Source organism: Bombus vancouverensis, chromosome 10 (genome assembly GCF_051014615.1).
Source record: "Bombus vancouverensis nearcticus chromosome 10, iyBomVanc1_principal, whole genome shotgun sequence".
NCBI lineage: Eukaryota > Metazoa > Arthropoda > Insecta > Hymenoptera > Apidae > Bombus > Bombus vancouverensis.
Genome location: NC_134920.1, coordinates 3,325,697 through 3,348,228, shown reverse-complemented (window position 1 = coordinate 3,348,228; position 22,532 = coordinate 3,325,697). Strand labels below are relative to the sequence as shown.

At 37.6% G+C, this 22,532-nt stretch overlaps 2 protein-coding genes across 7 annotated transcripts; both read left to right on the top strand.

Annotated features, from left to right (window-relative positions):
- The first annotated feature begins 999 nt into the window (after positions 1-999).
- Positions 1,000-15,173, top strand: LOC117159222 (uncharacterized). 6 transcript variants are annotated; one of them, XM_076622176.1, is made up of 6 exons: positions 1,057-1,195; positions 11,453-11,595; positions 11,723-11,884; positions 11,989-12,144; positions 12,270-13,660; positions 13,757-15,173. In XM_076622176.1, the coding sequence occupies exons 1-6, from the start codon at positions 1,193-1,195 to the stop codon at positions 14,785-14,787; spliced, it is 2,886 nt and encodes a 961-aa protein (XP_076478291.1). In that variant the 5' UTR covers positions 1,057-1,192; the 3' UTR covers positions 14,788-15,173. The 6 variants fall into 6 exon arrangements, with proteins under 6 accessions (XP_076478294.1, XP_076478291.1, XP_076478292.1 ...); XM_076622177.1 differs by having other exon boundaries at positions 12,270-13,858; positions 14,006-15,173; XM_076622174.1 differs by having other exon boundaries at positions 12,270-13,387; positions 13,463-15,172.
- Positions 15,174-15,994: 821 nt separating this feature from the next.
- LOC117159172 (uncharacterized) lies at positions 15,995-21,945 on the top strand. Its single transcript, XM_033338759.2, has 5 exons — positions 15,995-16,249; positions 17,877-18,262; positions 18,957-19,355; positions 19,849-20,256; positions 21,381-21,945. Exons 1-5 carry the CDS (start codon positions 16,103-16,105, stop codon positions 21,874-21,876), a joined length of 1,836 nt encoding a protein of 611 aa, XP_033194650.2. The 5' UTR covers positions 15,995-16,102; the 3' UTR covers positions 21,877-21,945.
- Positions 21,946-22,532: the final 587 nt, after the last annotated feature.

Sequence of the window (22,532 nt, the reverse complement as noted above, 5' to 3'; positions counted from 1 at the left end):
GACCGCGCTGTCCGCGAACAACTTAATTACAAAGTGTTACGCAGTTTCTTGGTGGTGTATTATGTGATTACGATATATTACGTGTCTACTTTCTACGGTCGTTTTAACGAGATTTGTTTTTGCAACTTTTTTGAGAAAAATTCTAGAAAGACCTCAAAAGTATAAAAGAGTAAGTAATCATAAAATGTCAGTGGTCGGTGAAATCTTGACGAATATTTCGAGTGAAGATAGTAATAATATAATTAGATGTTTTGCATATTATACCGCATTTCAATTAAGAGAATTTAATCAAATATGAATACGTTCGATGCGAAACCCTTGATCAAGCAAAAATCTGATCCACAAGTATCTTATGCGTAAGTTTACTTAATAGAAGTACACCGTTCGCCCGTTAAACAATAAATTTCATTTTAATGGGTGGGTAACATAATGGGTAGCAGTAACATAATCTCAGATGACGGTGACTCCCACCATTGCCAGTGTAACGAACGAACGTGAATGTCCTTCGATCGTGAGCCTGCGAGAGTGAAATTACCTCATCCCGTAATCAGAACAGAGTTTGTGACCGCATCGATCGATCTCCCTTTAATCATCCACGTGTGCGCTACAAAGGAAACCACGATGTCGAATCTGCTAATCGCTGATTTACTTCTTCATCGAAATATGTAGCCGTTGCCGCAAAGCATGGTGAACATTCAAGACGAATGTCCTTCGGTATCGGCGCACGTTAGACATCCACGAGGATAGTCAAACGCGACGTCGGACCTTTTCAGACGACGTTGTACATCGTCCCGTCCTTCTTGCTAGCCAACGACTCTCACTTTCTCCTTCTCTGTCTCTCTTTCTCTCCTTTCCTCCCTCTACACATTTCAGTCGCTCTAGCTGCCGGCCGTTGGTCTTTCTTTCTCTTTCCACTCTATTCACCTCGTCTCACGAACAAAACGAAGAGTTACAGCATCCTCCCGTGGACGTCGGTTCGCAATAATCGCATGGACCGAACGTTTTACCCCCACCAGTCAATCGGGTGAATCCTATAAATGCTCTCCACGTTCCTCGAGACGAAGAAGTCACCTCTCTCGGGACCACCAAGCGCACCCGCGAGACATGTGTCCGTGTTGAGTGTCCCATTGCGCACGGTGACCAGTTTTTTGGTTCAGAAAGGCCAAAAAATATAAGATCGCGACCACGAAAGATGGTAAGTAAAGTGCGGCGACGGACCAAGTGACTCGAATGTGGGGGTTGATTACGGACGCGAGACGGGTTCAGGGTGAACGAGAGGGAACGAGACGTCATTACGATACGATGGACACGATAGACCGCGTAGGATTGTGTGGAACGATTGGAAAATTAATACATATTTGAAAAATATATATAGTATCTGTGGTGAAAGTGTTTTTTCCGATGATTTCACGCTAATTGTTGTTGGTGCGTTCTCGTTGAGAACGAAGGGTGAAATAGAAAATCATCGTGTGTTTGCTTCGATACTAGTTGTGTTCCGGAGAATAGTTTTGAAAAATTCACAGTATTAAGGTTACTCCGTTGTGATCGAATTTTTGTTGAATTCCTTATGGAGATATAGTTGTATTGAAATTCTAATTATTCTTCGTATGTAACAACGAATTATCGTTGCTCCATAGAAAGTTCATCCCGTCTAAAGATTTCTCCTCAGTCCAAGTCGTTCTTGGAACCCAAAAAATCATTGCTCGTCTCGATGAGGCAATTCTTTCTTAGAGAAAATCGCTTTGAGCTTTTATTCAACGTGTAAAGGGCCCATTGTGCCCCAAACGTCCCGAAAAACATTTTCATTGTGGAATTTTCGAGTTGTGCCGCGACTTCACTTTCGTTTTTGCAAAACATCGTTTCCACTGGTGAGCTTACTGCTTGGTATTTACATGTACGGTCGCATCCACAGCCTCGCAAGAATTAATACCGAGATACAAGCATTAACCAGCTGTTAGCGCGCGAAATATCAAAGGTTATCATTGTTCCTTAACTTGAAATCCACCTTTCTGGAGCCTCCGTTTCCCAACAGTCAATCTCAAACATTGAACATCATCGATAGCGTCGTAGCCCCGAGCATGGAGAAAAATCGTTTTCGAAAGAATGAGGTTACGACGTGTCACAAGAATCTTAAGTAAGATGAAGTTTCTTGAAGTAAATGGAATTTGTGATTGCGATACGTTTGAGAGTAAAATAATGTTATTGCGAATAAAATTTCTGTAAAATTTTAATTAGAAAAATGTAACTCTATTTTGTTATATTTTTATATTTTTCGTGACAATTTTTTTAAGTCTTTGAGTATTTGAAAATTAATTGTTATAATAAGAAAAATGTCCGACGAAAATTCAGGAGAAAAATATTTCTCCCACGCAAATTATACAGCTGTTCGAATTATAATTTTCTCCAAGCTACGATTATTCAAATCGATTGTATTAATACCCATATACGTATCTCCTATTTACTATGCGTTTAGGTAAAGGCAGCTCTCCGGTCACGTAATATAGAAATTTTTAGCCGCGAAAGGTCAACAGTGTAATTCTGTCATAAAAAAAAGATACCGTGCCATCAAAATATTCGTACGTCATTAGAAACTTCATCGCATCGATGACGTAATTTCTTTTATGGTTTCTTCTTCAATTCGATGTTAAATTATGGTCTGTCACTAGTGACCGTATGTATACGCGTCACTTTAAGATACAGATGTAACAGTTGCTCAAGAGTTTCAATAGATGAAAGATTCATCTTTTAATTATATCTTAACACGTTTAACGTATTTGAAGCTTTTTTACTTGATTAAAAAAAGCGAACAGTTGAATACATCGATCAAAGAGTTAGAAGCGTGAAATCGCCGTGAACATTAGACTATTACCCGCGTCATTGATTTAGAAATTAATTATCCCGAGGAATACCTGATTGAATCACTCAATTGAAATTCGCTCATCGACTGAAAGACTGATTGCTATCTGTACAGGTTTCTAGCTCAGTGATGCGTCGATATGACGCGTTGGTCAGTAAAATTCACTTGTCGGCGTCAGTCGGGGCAGAATACCAACATGTATCAATCTCTCGCCTATTATGTAGCCGCAGATTTTCCTAATTAATGCCATCCTTGCGTAGAAACGTGATTTCCTTCGATATTTCTTTTCACGAATGCAACAAGGCCGTGGAACTCTAACCTATCGTCATTTATTAATCATTCGAACAACTTCATTAAGCTATACAGAATAATTCCGTGAAAAAATTTTTGAATACATAGTGAACGACGAAAACGATAGTTTGACCAGGTTGCAACTCGTTTCATAACGTTATACAGCCATGATTGATTTCACAATTTTCCTTTTAAAAGTCTTCACGAACTTGAGAAGTATCAGCTGTATCAGAACTTTCAACCATAACTTAAATTGCCTTATGATTGATAATAAAAATATACTACCTTGCGAAAACGTGTTTGGTAAACAGTAGCATACAGTAACAAACGTAAAATTGGTCGTAACCTATCGCATAATATTCGTGGTATCGTTTAATAGGCTAATAAACTGAGGAAGTGCGTAACGCGTCGGAATGCGATAAAAAGTTCTAGATTTGTATTTTGTTACGTAGAATAAGAAGTTATTAATAAATGTTACATATTTTTGCATTTATAGGAAATTTAAAACATGCACAGAATGCACACGATATGCAAAGATAGATGAGATATCTGAAAGGTAGTACTCGTTACGATCTTTAATGGGTGAAACGAATCTCTTCTTAGATTTCATTCCTGCGGCTGAATTCATAAAAATAGGAATTTGCATAAACATCCGCAGTTTACCGACTTAACATTCACTGAGTTGCCAATGTGTTTGTACTTCGGTCACAGTTTCGTGAGAGCTATGAACTTATTCGACAAATGATTTTTCCAAGATCTGCATCGTCAATATGACGCAAAAGCCACCATGATGCCACAAGAATTACGAACAATTACGAAAATTGATTAATTCATCGTTTGCCAATCGCTCGATTCGTTCTGTGACGTTAAAATGATGAATTGATTATGTGACTTGCCTTTGAGACGTGAGACGCGAACGTGATTTAGTCTATCAGAAGACTTCGATTCCTTCGAATTAGCATCTTTCATTATGCTACGGTTTGACAGAATTCCTTTTTCCATGCTACCACTCGACCATAATCACGATTTATCAAGAGATCTATCATCGACGACTAATCTGTCGAAGCTGACATTTATAACCAATGACGAACAATGCCTCGCTAGAAGCGATAATCAGGTGATCTTTCATAGAACTGACATTTGCTCCCAGGGAACAATTTTTTTGCACTCATTGTCCGTTTCAACTGTTTGTATTTCTTATCTGGTGACTCTTGCGTAGTGAATCGTGGTTGCATTTTCCGCTCCCACGCCTACAGAGGTTTCCAATCCCTGTTTCCGCAAGTTCTTGCCTGAATTTCAATTCCTTTGAATACTAATATCGCAAGTTTAGTACAACTTACAACCGATGGTACCCTGTAGAATGTGCAATCAAACTAACTAATCCAAGACAGTACCATTCAACAGATTACAATAGTTCACGAAAGTATTTGAGCAAACGTATTTTAGCGAACAAAACTTATACATATATAATATTTTAAAAGTTTATTAATACTGTAACAAGAAACACTTCTTTTATATTAATCAAATATGAAAACAATCAGAAAACTACATCCTGTAATTACTCTGTCAGTACATTTCCAGATATGTTTCAACATATCAGGTAGTAACACCTGATTGCAGTGCTAATGAAATTTTAGAATATTTCATATAATTATCCGGGTGAGCTATTATATATTTATCAATCGAAGTTTAAAGTTTACCACAGTGTTCATAATGGGAACAAGATCGACTGTTGGTCGACGTGACCACTGACCAATGTCAAAAAGCATAGCAAATAGAAGCAGAGAAACCACAAAGCGAAGATCAATGATAGTTGGTCTCAGATGGGGCGATTGACATCTACCGCAAACAACTTTCATATTCTCAAACGACTGCTATTGAACCACCGCCCCGCTCTTTTGTGCCCTGATGATGTTCTCGTGTTTGAAGTTTAGTGCCTTCATATATCCACCTGTCCGTACTCCCTCTGTATGCCGTAATACAGCCTTGATGAGAAGGATGAGCGTCTAGCGTCTGAATTCCACGCGTTCTTTTCTCCAAGCATCATCTGAGAGATTTCAATTAGAGACCTCATGTGGGTGGGTGTTGGATTTTGCTCGGCAGAATCGATAATTGCGTTGCACGCCAAATTTAGTGTGAACTATGAAGTCATTGGTATTGGGCATTATCATTATCCGAGACGTTGGACATTAATTCGACAAGAAATGTTATGGTAATTCAGCAAAATTTTATAGATATTATATGACAATGGCAAGCCATATTTTATAACACACCTTATAACGTAATCTCAACGCTGAGTAGATCGTGGAATTGAAACAGTAAACGGTATAAGTGCTTACAAGTAGAGATATACAGTGAAAACAAAAATTCATTTCTGTTAATTTTGACACTTACGCCATTTATCGCTTGAACGTTATGGGCTTTCAATGTTTGCCAATTTCAGAGATTCAGGAAAATGGTAAAAATTTTGTCTGGCTTCCATTTTCTTCAATCACAATTTAGTTGGCAGATAATTTATATTTTATCTACAAAAGGAAAAAACATTTTTTATTTTTGGTACACTTGCAACATTTACCGTCTGAAATATTTAAATAAAAAAATTAAAGAATTATGATTTTGTCACGATAATTAATCTTGTATTCGCTTTAATTAATAAAACTCGTCTCTTCTCCCGGTTATGTCATCTTACTGCAAGTTTATTGCAACTTTTATGATTGGAAAGTTCGAGCGATAAATTAACAAGTGTTAAATTCGATAGGAAAGAGTACATTCATCGCCGGAGGAGCGTCAATTTTTGTTGTAACTGTCATGACTAGTGGTTATTGCCACGTTAAAGAATGAATGTTAGCGCTGTGTTAATAATGTCAGATTATATATCCTTCGAGAATTACTACATAACGAAATATCGCGTAACAACTCTTACAATTTTGCAACGGGAATGTAAAACATGCAACAAATGTATAAATCGAAGTAAACGTCACTTTAAATATACATACCTTTGTATCTAATTCTCCACATCACCACAATTAATTAGCTCTTCAAGTGTAATTTAATCGCAAGGAACTTTCTTTTTCAGCGACTTCATTTTCGATATCTTGAAAAAATATCAATTAAACGAGGACTTTTGTATCTCTAAAAGATTTTGTAATAATTTGGAAATAATTTTGTATCGACGGCATAACCAAAAGAGTATCGTCCATAAGATTCAGAGGATCGTGAATAATCATTTTTGCGTCGGCCGATCGAACATGAGATCGTCGCTATGGCATTTTGATTGCGTAACGATCGGCCATGGCTGGACCAAATTGACCAATAAATTTCACGATGATCCATGCTCTTTCACATAAGAACGATAAATAATTGTCGGCTCTTCCTTCTACTTTTTCTTTCTGTTTTTATTTTTTTTCTTTTCATCTGGCCCGATCGCAATTTCTGTTCCTTTTTTGTATATCGTCCGAGACGAGATCCAGCGGCCAAGTTATAACTTTGTTTACGTAATAGTTATAACACTTTTTCCTGCGATCTTCAACCTTTTCTCAAAAAGGATTCACAGGTAGCTCTCTGTTCGGCAATTCGTGACTCGTGGAGCATAACATACTCCGATTCCTTCGATTGCGTCAGTGAACGTTAGTTAGAACAACGATATCGTCTATGGTGAACGAGGCAACACTTATAGAGACGACACGCTATGCTTATTTATTAAATGTTTTGTGAATTTATCCATGAGTTAAATTTATAATCAAACGAAGATAATGTACATTAATAAGATTTATTAAGGATATCTAATATTTATTCTAAATGAAGACTAGGAAGGAAAGACAAGATAAACTAACTTCTTCCATTTTTTACATAGGTGCAGGTTTTAAATATTCACTATGTTTTTTTCATATAATCAATCCCATGTTACGAAAATTGTTCTTTTATTTATTATATATTTAAGCGTATATTTATCCATCTTTTTTATAACTTTAGATATATTATTCGTTATTAAGATATTGTTACAATATAAAAATGTCGTTTGTTAATAATCATACCTTTAGTTACTACAAAACCAACTATATAACTGATATAACAATTTTTTAAGGCTTTTATATTAAAATATTTCCTTTTTTTTAAGATACAGTAACACTAAAATAAGAAAAATTGTCAAGAATGTACTTATCGTGTTTTCTCCTGCAATTATCAAATGAAACACTGCACCAAAAAGTTTTGTACCCACTATATACTACATACAAAGGATGAAAAGTCATGAATTTCCAAAGAAAACATTCGGTTATAAAAACGTTCATTTGTATTGAAGAAACGTTACATTGTCTCAAGAGTTGAAAGGAAATGTTCTTACTCATTTTCCTCGACAGGATCGTATGATAAAAACGCTTGTCGCTGAATGTCATTTGCATCCTCGTATAAACGCTATCGCAGAGAGCAGTAGAACACCGGCGATTTTTTTTCTCGTCCCAATAGAACAAAGCCGATCTTTGTTATGGTAATTAGTAAAAGTACGCGAACATTTCGTCGTGTCATCGTCCTCCAATTTTTTTCGCTGCATTCCTCCTTGATTTTGCGATGGTTGCATGCATTGTTACATGGGTGGGGAGATACGAGCGAACTGTGGCGTACCGTACTTTCTCCGGAGACGTACTTCTTTTCGCGCATCGTGACGCGTGACAGTGGCCTGCCCTGTTTAATTCATCGGCACGATCCACGAGAGAAATTCGTCACGTAGTAGCCTAAAGTGGTAGTTTGTGCGATCACGAAAACAATGAGGGTGATTACGAATCTACTTTATTCTTTCGTTACTCCTTTGACTTTGGAAAGGCTGCTGGATTGTTCAAATTTTTCCGAGAACGTTGAAACCTATTAGACTGTAAGATTAAGGCATATGCCCCATTTTTGAAGTTATGCTTCATTTATATTAGCTATTTCGTGGAAGGATCAAGAAGGAATTTTTTAAATCTAAATAAGTATCAATAATAATAATAATAATAGAGAAATCTGAATAAGAAGAAAGTTTGTATGGTAGATGTTGAATATGGGATTAATAGGTGAATATCTTTGAGAATAAAATTATAAATGATAGAATGCACCTACGACTAAAAGTGGAGCATTCTTTAAATAAAAATATAATTTTATGAAATGTATGCGCGTATGGGATCGAAGGAAGAGATTACAGATATTGCTCGGTCAGAAATGTCCTATTAATCTTTACCGTAAACCTGGCCGTAAATTAAAACTGTCTAAAGCAGTAATTGGCAACCTTCTGTTTTCATAATGTTGGCAATTTATGTATACTCATTTATTTGTCAAATAAGGCACTTAGGTAATGTGCATCGACATCTTCTAATTGTACAGTGACACGGACCGATAATAACAAGACTTGATGTAATTGCTATTAATTTTCTTCAACGTAAGACGATACTTCAACACTCATTAAAATAACCGCTTTGCTAACTTAAACCTCCTACTGTTTAATGTTTTTACTTTCAATAAAAAAAATTGTATAGCTTCTAAATGATTAAGTTGTTACATACCTAAACAATTCAGATATTACGAATCATTACTTCCATTATCTATTTCTTTAATGGCAGAATAATTAAAACGCGATAAGGTATCACGCGAAACTAAATCGAAAACCACCCACGAGCATCCGTCACGCATTAATTAAACTCAATTTATACCTGTTCCGCTTATAACTCCACTTAGTCTTCTTTTCTGCTCTCGTGAAAATGATTTCCCTTCTACCCGGTTGCCATTTTCGTTGTTCGCCGCGCGAGTTACGACAAACCTCGATGGATACGCCACGATGTTTCTTTCTTCGTTTAATAAGTACTCGCATTAGCAGTGCACGAAGCAGAATAATTAGAAAGCCATATTCTCGAAGACGCGTTGCTCAGACTTTATTAGTACAGGTAAAGATGCAACCCGCGCCTTCGCTATTATGCAAGATGTCATTTTTGCTCGTATCATAGTTGATCTAGCCGTTTGTCTATTGAACGGAACTCGTCTGTCCGATTCAAATCAACCGAAGATAAATCATCCGGTTATAATGCGATAAATGGGTGTTCGATCGTAAAAAATTCAAAGCGAAATTATGTTTCTGATATTTTATGTTGCCTCTTGAATGATATCATAGATATTATTACTCAACGTTTACCATTCATGAATAATTATGAATCTTCTTAAAAATGCAAATATGTATTAAATATCTAAAAGATTTGAAGGGTACCATTGAACTACAATCACTCGCGAAAGAACTTGAGCCCTTATGTAGTCGTGTTTCAATTCATATGCTATTGGAATTTCAAAAATATTTCAATGACATACATAGTGTATTCATACAAATTTTCTATAAAGTTTCTATAAAGTGTTCTATATATTTGTAAAAGTTTTAATGTAATATTTTCATGAGCCATCGTAGTTTCGAATCTTCTTTCGAGAATCTTTTGTCGGTGTGAACGGTGAACCAAGTAACCAAATGCAGCTGTAGGCAGTTCTAGCTATTACGACACAATTTTGCACCTGAAGCCGCGCGAACTGCTGACCCATAGGAAACTGTTGTCATATTGGTTTCTCATTAGAACCGAAGACGTTCTAGACGTACAGTTTGCAACTTTCCCTAGGTGCAAATAAAACGTTGATGGGGCTACTAAGATGTGGCTAATTGTTTGCACTATTCATCCTTGCACCTGAATATCTTTTAAAGCTTTGCTAGTATTAATCATAGAATTTCTCGCTAGCCCGACATAATTACTTCTACGCTATGGAGGTTGCATAATGTAAATTAATGGAACGTTATAAATCAGAAAGTTAGAACGGTACTATTTTAATAAATAATAATAATGAAACATCATTCATTATGTTCTTTAAGTTAAACCTCTTGACACAAGCGGCTCGATATACATTAAATATTTCACCAGATGCTACCTATATTATCTTCTTTTCTACAGAAACAATGTTGTATAAGAAATTTCTCAAGTCACGAATATCCCCAGAGGTTAAGGAGGCTTGATTTCGCAACCTCACCGACAAAGATTGATCGTACTAAATTGTACTAAATTGTACTAAAAAGAAAATATAATTTTCGTTCCCAAAGTACTGCAGAGGAAAGTTTGTCTATGCAAAATGTCGCGAACAAAAATTATAACCGATTTTCTAATTACTTAAAAATAATCATGAATGGCAAACGTGTTTCTTTACATAAATTATAGTACTTCTAAGAATTACGAAGGATCTTTGTTGAAGTCAAGGACTAGTTCATTAGCAGTATCCGAGAAGAGTGAAACGAAAGCGTGAGACCTCAAAATTTCTCAAGAAACGGTAACCTTGCGATCTATATCGGTTGTTCCGCAAATCTAGCCGTGACACCACTTATACATCAGTAGCCTTTCACATACTGACGAAAGAGATTCTCTCCCCATAGCCCGCGCGATCCTCCTATATAAATTATACGCCTAAAGGTCACTGGACGTTTCTTCGAGCCAGAACCATCATTCGTAGCGGCGCTCACGATGTCGTAAACGGATAAGACGGTTTTAAATTTCTGGGCAACGAAGCTTCCATCAGCTTTCTCTGATTTATGACGCTTATTCAATCAACGAAAGATAATTACGTCGGATGGTAGCATTATTATGATTCGATCGAATTAATTCGAAACATTCAATAGTTTATTGCAAAGATACATACATACAAAATATGACAATAAACACTTTTCAACGATGTAAAATCATGCGGTCAAATGGGCATACTCCTCGCGTAGGATATTGACTGTATTAAAAACAGCTAATAAATAACGTACGCTATTTTAAGTATGAAACTAATTAACGAGAGAAGGAAGATAAGAATCGCGACGTGAATTAGAATAGTGAAGTTAAATGCGCACATGTGAAGTTAATCATATGATGGTTGGTTAAACTCAGGAACAGAAAATATTAGGGTCAGAAAGCATCTTCAGCCTGGATAGGACATTGATCAAAAATTCCAAATGACAGGTTTTGAAGATTAAGTACATAATGATCAATGACACGCTGAATGCTGTATCTCGCACGAACGAACCTTTCACGATCACTAGTGTATCACACAAGATGTATCGTAGTCGAGACAGGTTATGTAAGTTCTTGGTTAAGGCGTGAGATAATCCCACGAAGACAATCTTCGATATATCATGGCCAATTGCGTGGCGATCCATGATCTAATACATATATTTCGAATTCATTCAGGTTAATAATTGAGATCATTATTGTACATTTATGTGTGAGATGTTTGATTTATATGAAAGATAATAATGACATGTATTTTCTGATTCAGCGAATCTTGTGGATTGCCACAATAGTGGCAGTGCTCTCCACATACCATGCGCAAGCATCGAGTGAGAAGAGCAAAAGGGCGATAGCAAGCAATGGAGGCTATATCTATGAGCCACCAAATGAAATATTCACGCTACCCCCGAGGTAATAATTGATTGCAAAATTTTGTGTAAAACATTGTACGATCATTTACATAATTACTCGAACAAATGTACACACAAGTAGCTTTAACATTTTGGCTACAGTAGTCAGTTATACAAATTTTCAACAGACCAACGTCGAGACCACCGACAGCAGTGACTCATGGATATCCAACATCGCATGCATCATCAAGCACACTGCGTCCTGTAACAACGGCACCATATACCTATCCAACACCACAAAAATTCACAACGTCACGCACACCATCTTATCCTTATCCAACTCCATCACAGTAAGAATTGATCGAAAATTCATCTTAGAACATGATGCGATTATTCTAGATGTAACTTTGATATAAATTTAAATCATAATGTATATACCACAATTATCTCACAGACCAACAAAAAGTCCACCATCAAAGACTACAGGATATTATTACGAAACACCTAGTAGGCCATATACGCCACCTCAGACAACATCATATGTTCCACCAAGGACTGATCGTCCTGCAACAACACCAGGACTTTCACCTCGGCCGACTTCACCACCGCAGTAAGCATTTGTAGAAACTTGAATTTAGAAAATTGTAAAGAACTTGATATTATTAGACTGATGAAACTATAATTTGTAGGACAACTTGTAATAAAATCATCATTTATGAATACACTTTCTTACAGAAGGCCAACGATAAGAACATCTCCAGGGTATAATTATCCAACACCTGAAAATCCATTTACGCTGCCGCCTCAACGACCGTCTCCACGCCCTCAACCACCCAGAACCCCAGCACCACCTCCACCTTTCCCACCACAAACACCAAGACCTCCATCTCCTCCGCAGCCACCAAGACCTCCAACGCCACCACCATATGTACCTCCATCTCCTCCACAACCACCAAGACCTCCAACGCCACCACCATATGTACCTCCATCTCCTCCACAACCACCAAGACCTCCAACGCCACCACCATATGTACCTCCATCTCCTCCACAACCACCAAGACCTCCAACGCCACCACCATATGTACCTCCATCTCCTCCACAACCACCAAGACCTCCAACGCCACCACCATATGTACCACCATCTCCTCCGCAACCACCGCGACCACCGACGCCACCACCGTATGTGCCACCATCTCCACCACAAACACCAAGAACACCACCAACTGGTTACACTTATAAAACACCATCACACCCATTTACATATTCACCTCCTACACCATCACGGCCTTCAACACAACCACCAAGAACACCACCGCCTGGACCACCATCAACTGGTTACACTTATCAAACACCATCACACCCATTTACACATCCACCGCCAAGACCTTCAACACAACCACCAAGAACACCACCACCTAGACCACAGACACCTTATTTGCCTCCAACACCACAACCTCCAAAAACACCAGCACCACCACCACCTTTTCCTCCGCAACCACCACAAACGCCAAGACCTCCATTACCTCCGCAGCCTCCTCAACCTCCAAGGCCACCTTCTCCACCACGACCACCCGTGACACCACCACCTAAACCACCAACACCGTATTTACCTCCTTCGCCGCCACAACCACCAAAGACCCCACCACCTTTCCCAACGCAACCACCACAAACACCAAGACCACCTTCACCCCCACGGCCGCCTCAAACTCCAAGACCACCTGCTACATCTGCACCGGGCTATCTGCCTCCCGTACCACCTACGCCTCCACCAAGACCACCGCTTCCGCCACAGCCACCAAGGCCTCCAACTCCACCACCATATGTACCGCCATCTCCTCCACAACCACCAAGGCCTCCAACTCCACCACCATATGTACCTCCATCTCCTCCACAACCACCAAGACCACCAACTCCACCACCATATGTACCTCCAACTCCACCACCTAGGCCCCCAACTCCACAACCATATTTACCCCCATCTCCTCCACAGCCACCAAGACCACCAACTCCACCACCATATATACCTCCATCTCCTCCACAACCACCAAGACCACCAACTCCACCACCATATGTACCTCCATCTCCTCCACAACCACCAAGACCACCAACTCCACCACCATATGTACCTCCAACTCCGCCACCTAGGCCTCCAACCCCACAACCATATTTACCCCCATCTCCTCCACAGCCGCCAAAACCTCCAACTCCACCACCATATGTACCTCCATCTCCTCCACAACCACCAAGACCACCAACTCCACCACCATATGTACCTCCATCTCCTCCACAACCACCAAGACCACCAACTCCACCACCATATGTACCTCCAACTCCGCCACCTAGGCCTCCAACCCCACAACCATATTTACCCCCATCTCCTCCACAGCCGCCAAAACCTCCAACTCCACCACCATATGTACCTCCATCTCCACCACAGCCACCAAGACCTCCGACTCCACCACCATATGTACCTCCATCCCCTCCACAACCACCAAGACCACCAACTCCACCACCATATGTACCTCCAACTCCACCACCATATGTACCTCCAACTCCACCACCCAAGCCTCCAACCCCACAACCATATTTACCCCCATCTCCACCACAGCCACCAAGACCTCCGACTCCACCACCATATGTACCTCCAACTCCGCCACCTAGGCCTCCAACCCCACAACCATATTTACCCCCATCTCCTCCACAACCGCCAAAACCTCCAACTCCACCACCATATATACCTCCATCTCCTCCACAACCACCAAGGCCTCCAACTCCCCCACAACCGCCAAGACCTCCAACTCCTCCACAACCACCAAAGCCTCCAACTCCACCGCCTTACCCTAAACCATCAACGCATGGCGGCTCGTACTTACCTCCAGACGATCAGACTACTTCAAGGACTACTCCAAGATATACCACTGCCCACACAACACCAAGTCCATTCCCACCAACACATAGAACTCCATTTACTACCTTGTCCACATCTAGTACACCTTATCATCCAACAGTACCAAGCACGCGACCTCCGCCATATCTCCCACCCTCTTCTCCCACTACGCCACGTGTTACGGTAACTCCGCCACCTCCACCAACTCCAATTTACACTCTCGTACCAACATCGACTATCTACACTGCCCCACCAACTGGTAGACCAGCTCCACCACCAACTTTACCACCAACCACGAAGAGGCCTATTGGTTATTTCTACGATGTACCAGAGAATCCACTGGAATTACCACCCTTCGTTCGATGAAGACGGGCAATGTTTTTGCCCTCTTTTTTGTAATTTTTAAATGTATAGTATACAAAGCTATTTATGGATCACCATAGGAAATGATAAGCAATCTGTAATCGAAAAATGGGTGAAAACGATATGACAGGTTTGCTGTATATATTATATCCAGTAGCTTGTACTATATACGTTTAACTAGAATGGTAATTATTGTAAGTGTAACGAATGCTTCGAACAAAGTCGTAAAGTAGTTTACAATGAAATGATTGGAATAATAATAATTGATTTAAAAAGCTGATGATGCTGTGTTACATTTGTGTAAGAAAAATACAGTGAATATAAGATAAAATGGATGCACATAACTTTGTACATCTGACACACGCATATTACAAAAGAAATAAAAAATTTATATAAAAAATAGCTGTCGTTTCGTGTTTCATTTCACAAAATTAAAATATATAGAAGATAGAAACCAGTCGTGACATATGATAAATACTTCTGTTATATTACTTGATCGTTTCGATGTAACATTTTCGGAAGATCGAAAGTGAGGTACACCTGATTTGCCAGAGGGTCTTGAGAATCACCTTTTCGCCTACGACATCCTCTTCTCTCATGAATATTAACTCATGATTATGAAATGCATTCGAGAATTCAGAATAACGCGACTGGCTTGAACAAACACTATAAATCGAAAATAGTTTGCTGTTGCAATCAATCGAGAGTTATTTTACATCACAACAAGGAACGGTAATTACAGTGACTTTCCTTCCGCGTGAACCATGACGGAATGACGATAATAGTTGATGTGCTTAACCAGCCAGCATGACACCGTGACATTGGCATTCTCTTGCAGTATCGTGCAATAATATTTGACTCGAATCTCCTTGCGTAGTAAGTAGTCCATAACCTATCTCCTACTACCATAACAAGCCTCCCCCACGAACAAAGAAATTTTCTACGTTCATGATAGAATTCAAACAGTGAAAACTCCGTTGCGAGAAATGAGTGCTCGTTAGTTGTATATGGAACTTCGAAAGAATACCGTCTCGTGTTCTTGCGACACAGGATTTGCAAAACTATTTGTTGTTAGAAATTTTTAAACAATAATTCGATTGTTTGATTGAAAATCGTGCCCATTTTAATTACCATTTCGATTGTTGTATCGTTGATATTGGAATACTAATATTTTTTAAATCTTCTTGTTATGTTTTATTTATATTTTTATTATGTCCACTTTATATTGATAAAGATCGTAATCATGTGGTAAAAAAATCCCTGAGTGTGCGAAAGATCGATCGATCCATCTCAAAAATGTCATGCGAATAATCAAAAGATGCTGGAAACAGGAAGAAGAACTGTAATTAATACGTCTCAGCTTGGACTTTATTCCGATCACGGTGATCGATACTATAGAAGTCGATACAGTTCTATTACGAGGAAATTTGTAATTGGAGTTATGGTGGTAGTGGCAGTGGCATTAGTAAGTATCCAACCGTAGTACCAATAAAAATCTTTTCAGTACTTAGTTCTCTCGTCAACCCTCTTAACTATTTCACATGTGAAATTTTATTAACAGACTTAAACATGAATATATTTATTTTTTATAAATAAATAAATATCAATAAATAATATTTTTAATAAATAAATATACTCCCAATATAGTCCCATTTTTAGTATATTAGATTTCCTTTGCAAAAGCAATAGAAGAAATGTCTTATTTCTAAGATTATTATGTTGAAGATTATTAATAATTGAAGAGAAGAATTTTTTCCACAGTCCAAATAACATTCATTCCTGAAAGAATTAATGTCTCTAAATTTTTACCATCAATCATTTCTCTTTGTTTCCTCTTGTCAAAAAAATGTTGCATCCTCAATTGAACTAGTTATCGTATAAACTCAAACATTATAACACAATCTATTAGCATTACATATACTCGCTATGCAAACAGTAGCACACTGCTCACCTATATATCGTATTATTTGCTTTAAAGAGTATTGGTTTCTTTTACGCGATCCTGTACCTATTGCCACATCGAGTAAGTTCAATGACTCACCCCGCGTGATCGAGAAACATTACATATCGATCATTAACAGTGCATTACCGTTCTACCGCGTTCAAACGCTACTGTCTGCATAGCTGTAACACTTACGATGATTTTTTAATGAGTACCAAACTATGTGCGAACAATATATCAATTAATAGTACTTAATGCATTCATACCAGGAATTGGATTCATTGCAACGTAAGAAATGTGATTTTCTAATTGTTTTAATAGAAAGTTGATTTTCATGTTTTTACTTAATTCGAAATTTGTTTTGTAATTAGATTATGAATGTTTATGCATTCATAAGTGCACTTAAAAATGTAAAAATCTAAAAAATAATTATTAGAATATTTAGTGGGTAAAACGAGTTCCTATTTAGTTTCATTTCTTTAGTTATGTTTATACAAGTTTGGAATTGCATAAACATCCGCGATCTCTTTATAACTGATTCAAAATGTGATTAATTGTAAAATTAAAGCAACCTGACAGAAAGTAAGCGTTTAACTTTGCAATAACAAACGTTTCGTTAAAAGTAAAGTTTTTGTCACTCGGCGCCTTAATGAGACGCCATTGTGGTGAACAATAAGCGCAATTACATTTCACGAGTTTTCTCCCATGATTAATGCAACAGGTACAGGTAGCAGAGTTAAAAATCACAATTTCACCGTGAATCTCGCCGCAACAGATTCGCATGCATGGCAAACCAAGCGTCTCAAAGAAGATTTCTGCGTGCTTCACATATAGGGCGTTAACTGTGTTTTGACACGAATTAACGTGCGCCGAGACTGGTTCCCGTTTAGGCTTCGTGTATAAACGAAATCTAGTGAAGAAATGTCTTTTCTTGCGAACAGGATACCAGTTCGGTTTGAATTGAGAAGTGAACTTTCCAATACCTTTTGTGTTGGAAAAAATCTAAAATTAATTTCACGAAATAAAATCAAATATTATTTAGTACACTATGAAAATATGCTTTATATGTTTAGAACAAGTTGAGAAAGATGAATTAATTAAAATTTAGTACAAATTAATCTTAACAATTTTATTCTTTCTCCTATTATAGGTCGGCATATTTTTATACGACTTCACATCCGCTTCATCAGTGAACAGCAAACTGAATCAGGAAACAAAGCATATGTACATCTTGCAAAATGCTCTTAAGAAACCTTCGAACTTTACGAAAAAATTGTTTAACTCGACTGTTCCGCCAGAAATGAATAGAACCAGTTCCATTTACATTCAAGATCGTTTAGACAATGATGGGAATCTGTTCCTTTACGATGAAACGACCGATCAGAAAGTAACTGACGCAGAATTTAAGTCTCAGAACCTGAATAACTTCAAGCTAAGGAAAAGAGTGCTGAAATCGGTGGAGAACAAGGTGGACGAGTCGGCAGAAGGGAAACAATTGTTCGACAATCATGCAATTGTTTATCGTGTGAGACAAAGGTAAAATATTGTCTACGTTACTCTTTATTGAAATAAGTGATTGTATTGTGGCCTTTTCTATAACCTGACAACATAAATATGTAATGAAAATGTTCGATACGATTTCTCAAGTCATCAAAGACGTCATAAACGAACTAATATTCATAGAGTTTCGCTTCAATCGTCAGGACTGAAGTCGAGGATTTTAATACGGTGTTACATAACGCTTACAAAACCCGTAACTGGGTTTTAAATGTCCGTTAAGTATTTATAATCGTCACATTTTTCCTTCGTTTAAAAGTTAATGAGCACCCTCTGTGACGTACGCACACACACGATTCGTATTCGATGGAAATATACATGAACTGATTATCTCAGTTTCATTATATCGGTGTTCCCTGCCTGTGCCTCAAGCCGGCAATAAATCAACATTACAGCCTACAGTATGTAAATCCTCAAGAAACACTTTCTACTCTTCAGCAACACTTCTTCTTCCCTCGAACATAGCTCTATTATCACTCACTTTGTTCTTACTTAATACGCATTACGTATACCAACGTAGGATCGCAAGTACTAATGAATCAAAATTTCAATCTCATTTATATATTACAAATCTTTTATTTCATTCGGCATAAATCTCTAGAATTGAAATTTGAGAACTAATTGGTGGAAAAAAGTGTCTGTGTGAAAAATATTTTGAAATACACTTAAACAGGCACAAATACCCAGAGTTGGAAGAAGATGGAAGTTCAGAGGAGAATCGACCTCTTCCTTTTCATTGGGAATTGAAGACACCACAACCAACTGCCTTTAAACGTCCAAGATACCCTCAACTCACCCAGTACAGATATCCATACGCCTCTAGAAATATTCAGGATATCATCAAATATCTGACAAACGACGCTGACTTATCAAATAGAGGCATCAAGTTCACTGGCGTGTACGTGAATCCAAAGAAATACGATTTGTATCCTGGAGCAGGGGAGATGATGTCCAACAGCGATAGGTCGGAAGAAGATGAAACTCCATCTTATTCGCTAAACGAAGATCCGTTTTATCAGTACAAACCCAAACATCCAGCGGACGTGAATTTATTGGCCACGTCCAATGTCAGGTCTGTAGAAAAAGAATCTACGTATCATTGGTGGTTGGAAACTGTGCAAGCGGAAAGAATGCAGGTTTATTTGTCCTACATAAAGTTGATAGAACCACTCTAGTGGCAGAATTTTTAAAATAGGGCACGCATATTGGAAATTATTGATTATTTACACACTTACAGATTGACAGAGGAGTAAGTAGAGTATGTCGTTTGCCTTTGTACCGTTCAGCTATTTTTCCAACTGCATATAGTACATACTGAAAAATCTGTTCGCTGAACGTAAATTTAATAATAAAATTATTTAACTATCGTAGTTGGACATCGATTTAAATATATTACAATAATTTCTGTAGCACAAGCTATTGCTTGTAAATAAAAAATATTATAGTATATTAAAAAATATTATACTTCTGAAAATATTACACTTAGAAAATATTGAAATGCAATAAACTCTCTGGAATAAAAATGTTCTTAAATATGGAAAAGTGAAATCAGTTCGATTTTTCAGATTTTCACCGACAGGTCTTCACAGATACAACTACGATGCTTACGGACGGCCATCTAATTATTATAAACCGACGTCGATTGAAACCATGTACGAAAATCCAGCTTCCTATTCGAGTAATTATGGAAAGAAGCGGAAACCGCAGCCGTTCAGTGTTATGTTGGACATTTATCCCATCACCGACATTGCAGAGCAAAATAAAAAGACAAACAGGCCGAAACAAGTGCCTATGGACGATTACGAACTGCGAAGACCGATTCAATATAGCAGAGGGCCGAGGTTTCATTCTCCACTCTCGCAATCATTGACGGGAATGTCTACTCACAATCAGGCAATGACTGACGAAGAAGAAAGACAGCAGATGATATTCCATTTGAATCTATATCCAAGGAAAAAAAGCAAGATGAGCAGGTGAAATTTTAAAATACATAAAACAAGTTGATAACCATGTTGCGTTCTTTCAATGATATTAGATCCGGTTGTGTTTCTTATTCTTAACAAACTTCTTAAGTTTGAGGAAAACATGGAAGAATCGTTATTGCATGTTATTTGCGTGATTTCCCGTTTTAAATATGCACTAAAGTATTTTTTGAAAAATAAAAAGTCCTTTCCCTTGTTCAAATAAGAGTAAGATTTGGACATAGAAACTTGAGAACCGCACCAGAATTAGATACTGCAAATTCATTTTTTTTTAAGACAGCTTATTCTAGTCAAAATAGAATATATATTGACGTGCCAGAAATACGATATTAAAGTACAAAATAAGTTATATTCAATTTTGTTCAGAATGAAACATAAATAACATTTCCACATTTCCGGCTCGGCGATTACGTAAAAATTTCTGTGTGCAAATTTTCCACCCACGGTGTCTACGTTCTTGTATCGAAGACGATCTTCCTTACTTTCGATTACATAAGACTCGAGGATCACTTTCGCGAATCCACCTAGATTTATTCGCAATCGACGAAACGCGATTTCCCTGTAAACCATATCGTCCGATGGATCGTGGAATCGTTACAATGGCGATCGTGGCTTCGTTCTACGTTGGATTTATCTGCAGAATTGTCGGGAAGATCGGTAAATTCATGCGGAGAACTTTCACCGAACGTGCGACGTCGATAGGTGAAAAAATCTTGTCGAAACTGTTCGACGACTCGTTAGAGACGACCACGTGAAATGTCATTGACTAAATTCAAGGTATAAACGATCAATTATTCCGAATGAAAATTATTCGTCGTAAATTCTCTTCAACGATCCTTGCATGATTGCCTCCTGAAATATATGCATTAATGTATTTTACTAACTGCGAAAAACGAACTGACATCAGTTATTGTCAGACGACAAGGATAAGAGTTATTAATGCTATAATGTAAAAATAACAGTTAACTAAAATAAAGAAGCATTGTTTGAAAACATTTTTTGAAAAATTTAAATGAAAATTATTCTATTTCTAACTACTACACTATATATTTTTAAATATAATTATTATAATAGCATTGTAAAAACAATACTTAAGCTTTATCCTTTGATTTTAGGTACGATATTATTCACAGATCGGAATCCATGGCACCAGAAGATCGACAACAATTCGTGGATAAAGTATGGTCACCTTTAGAAACGATAGCCAAACATTTAGCTGTAGAACAATCAAAGTTCATCGATCAGGATAATGAAAGATCTAATCTTGCTGCCACGCGATATCAAGAAACTTTTCTCGATAACAAAGACGAAGTAAAAAGATTACAAAAGACAAACGATTTTTTAAGATTAAGTGAGAACGAAAACCCGGACGAAACCATCACTGTCCCACCTAACCATAAATCAAGCATAGAGGAAGATTACGCTAGTACCGAAAAATACGAGTTCGAGGTTCAGAAAATTGTAGAAACTACCACGGAGAGTGAATCGAATGACTGTAATACGACTGTCATTTCGAAAGAAACCAAGATCAATAAAACTGAAACTATCGATAATTCAAAGGACATTGACACCGTTGAAGGATTTAAACAATTCAACGACAGTGTCTCTTAAAGAGACTGCAAGAAGAAACATACATTTCTGAGAAAGAAAAATAATAAATATTAAAAAGGATATGGTTGGTCAAGGTAGCTGCGTAATTGTAATAGAAAATTGTCTAAAATCACGCAACAAATACATTAGTGTTCTTTTTTTCTAAATATATTACGATTTCTAATTATATCCTCGAATGTAATTATAGATGTTGTCTGAACTAGACAATCATCAATCTCCTTGAGATTTCTTCGTATTTCCCACCAGATCAAATTATCTACCGAGCTCCACCTCGCCTTGACATTTTCGTCGAGGGCGTTCGAGAGTCTCTCAAGATCTTTGCTGTAGCAATCTTAAGATATTCGTTCAACGCGATTGCTTAATAGGCCAAGAGATCGTGGTCTACAAAATTGGTATTAGTCGCTGAGTACATCTTCTCTGGAGGATCTTTAGACGACTATAAGATCTATTATCTATTGAAGTAGAAAATATTGAAATATTTTATCACAATTTAAAATTAGGAATCATACAAATTTTGTCCGAAAATTTCCAGTTATTTTCTTAAAAATTTCGAAGGAGGCAATGAAAGAATTACTTATTTTGATATTACGATTATACAATATATGATTTACAATTACTTAAATACAAATCATAAATCGTTACTTCTCAATTTTTAC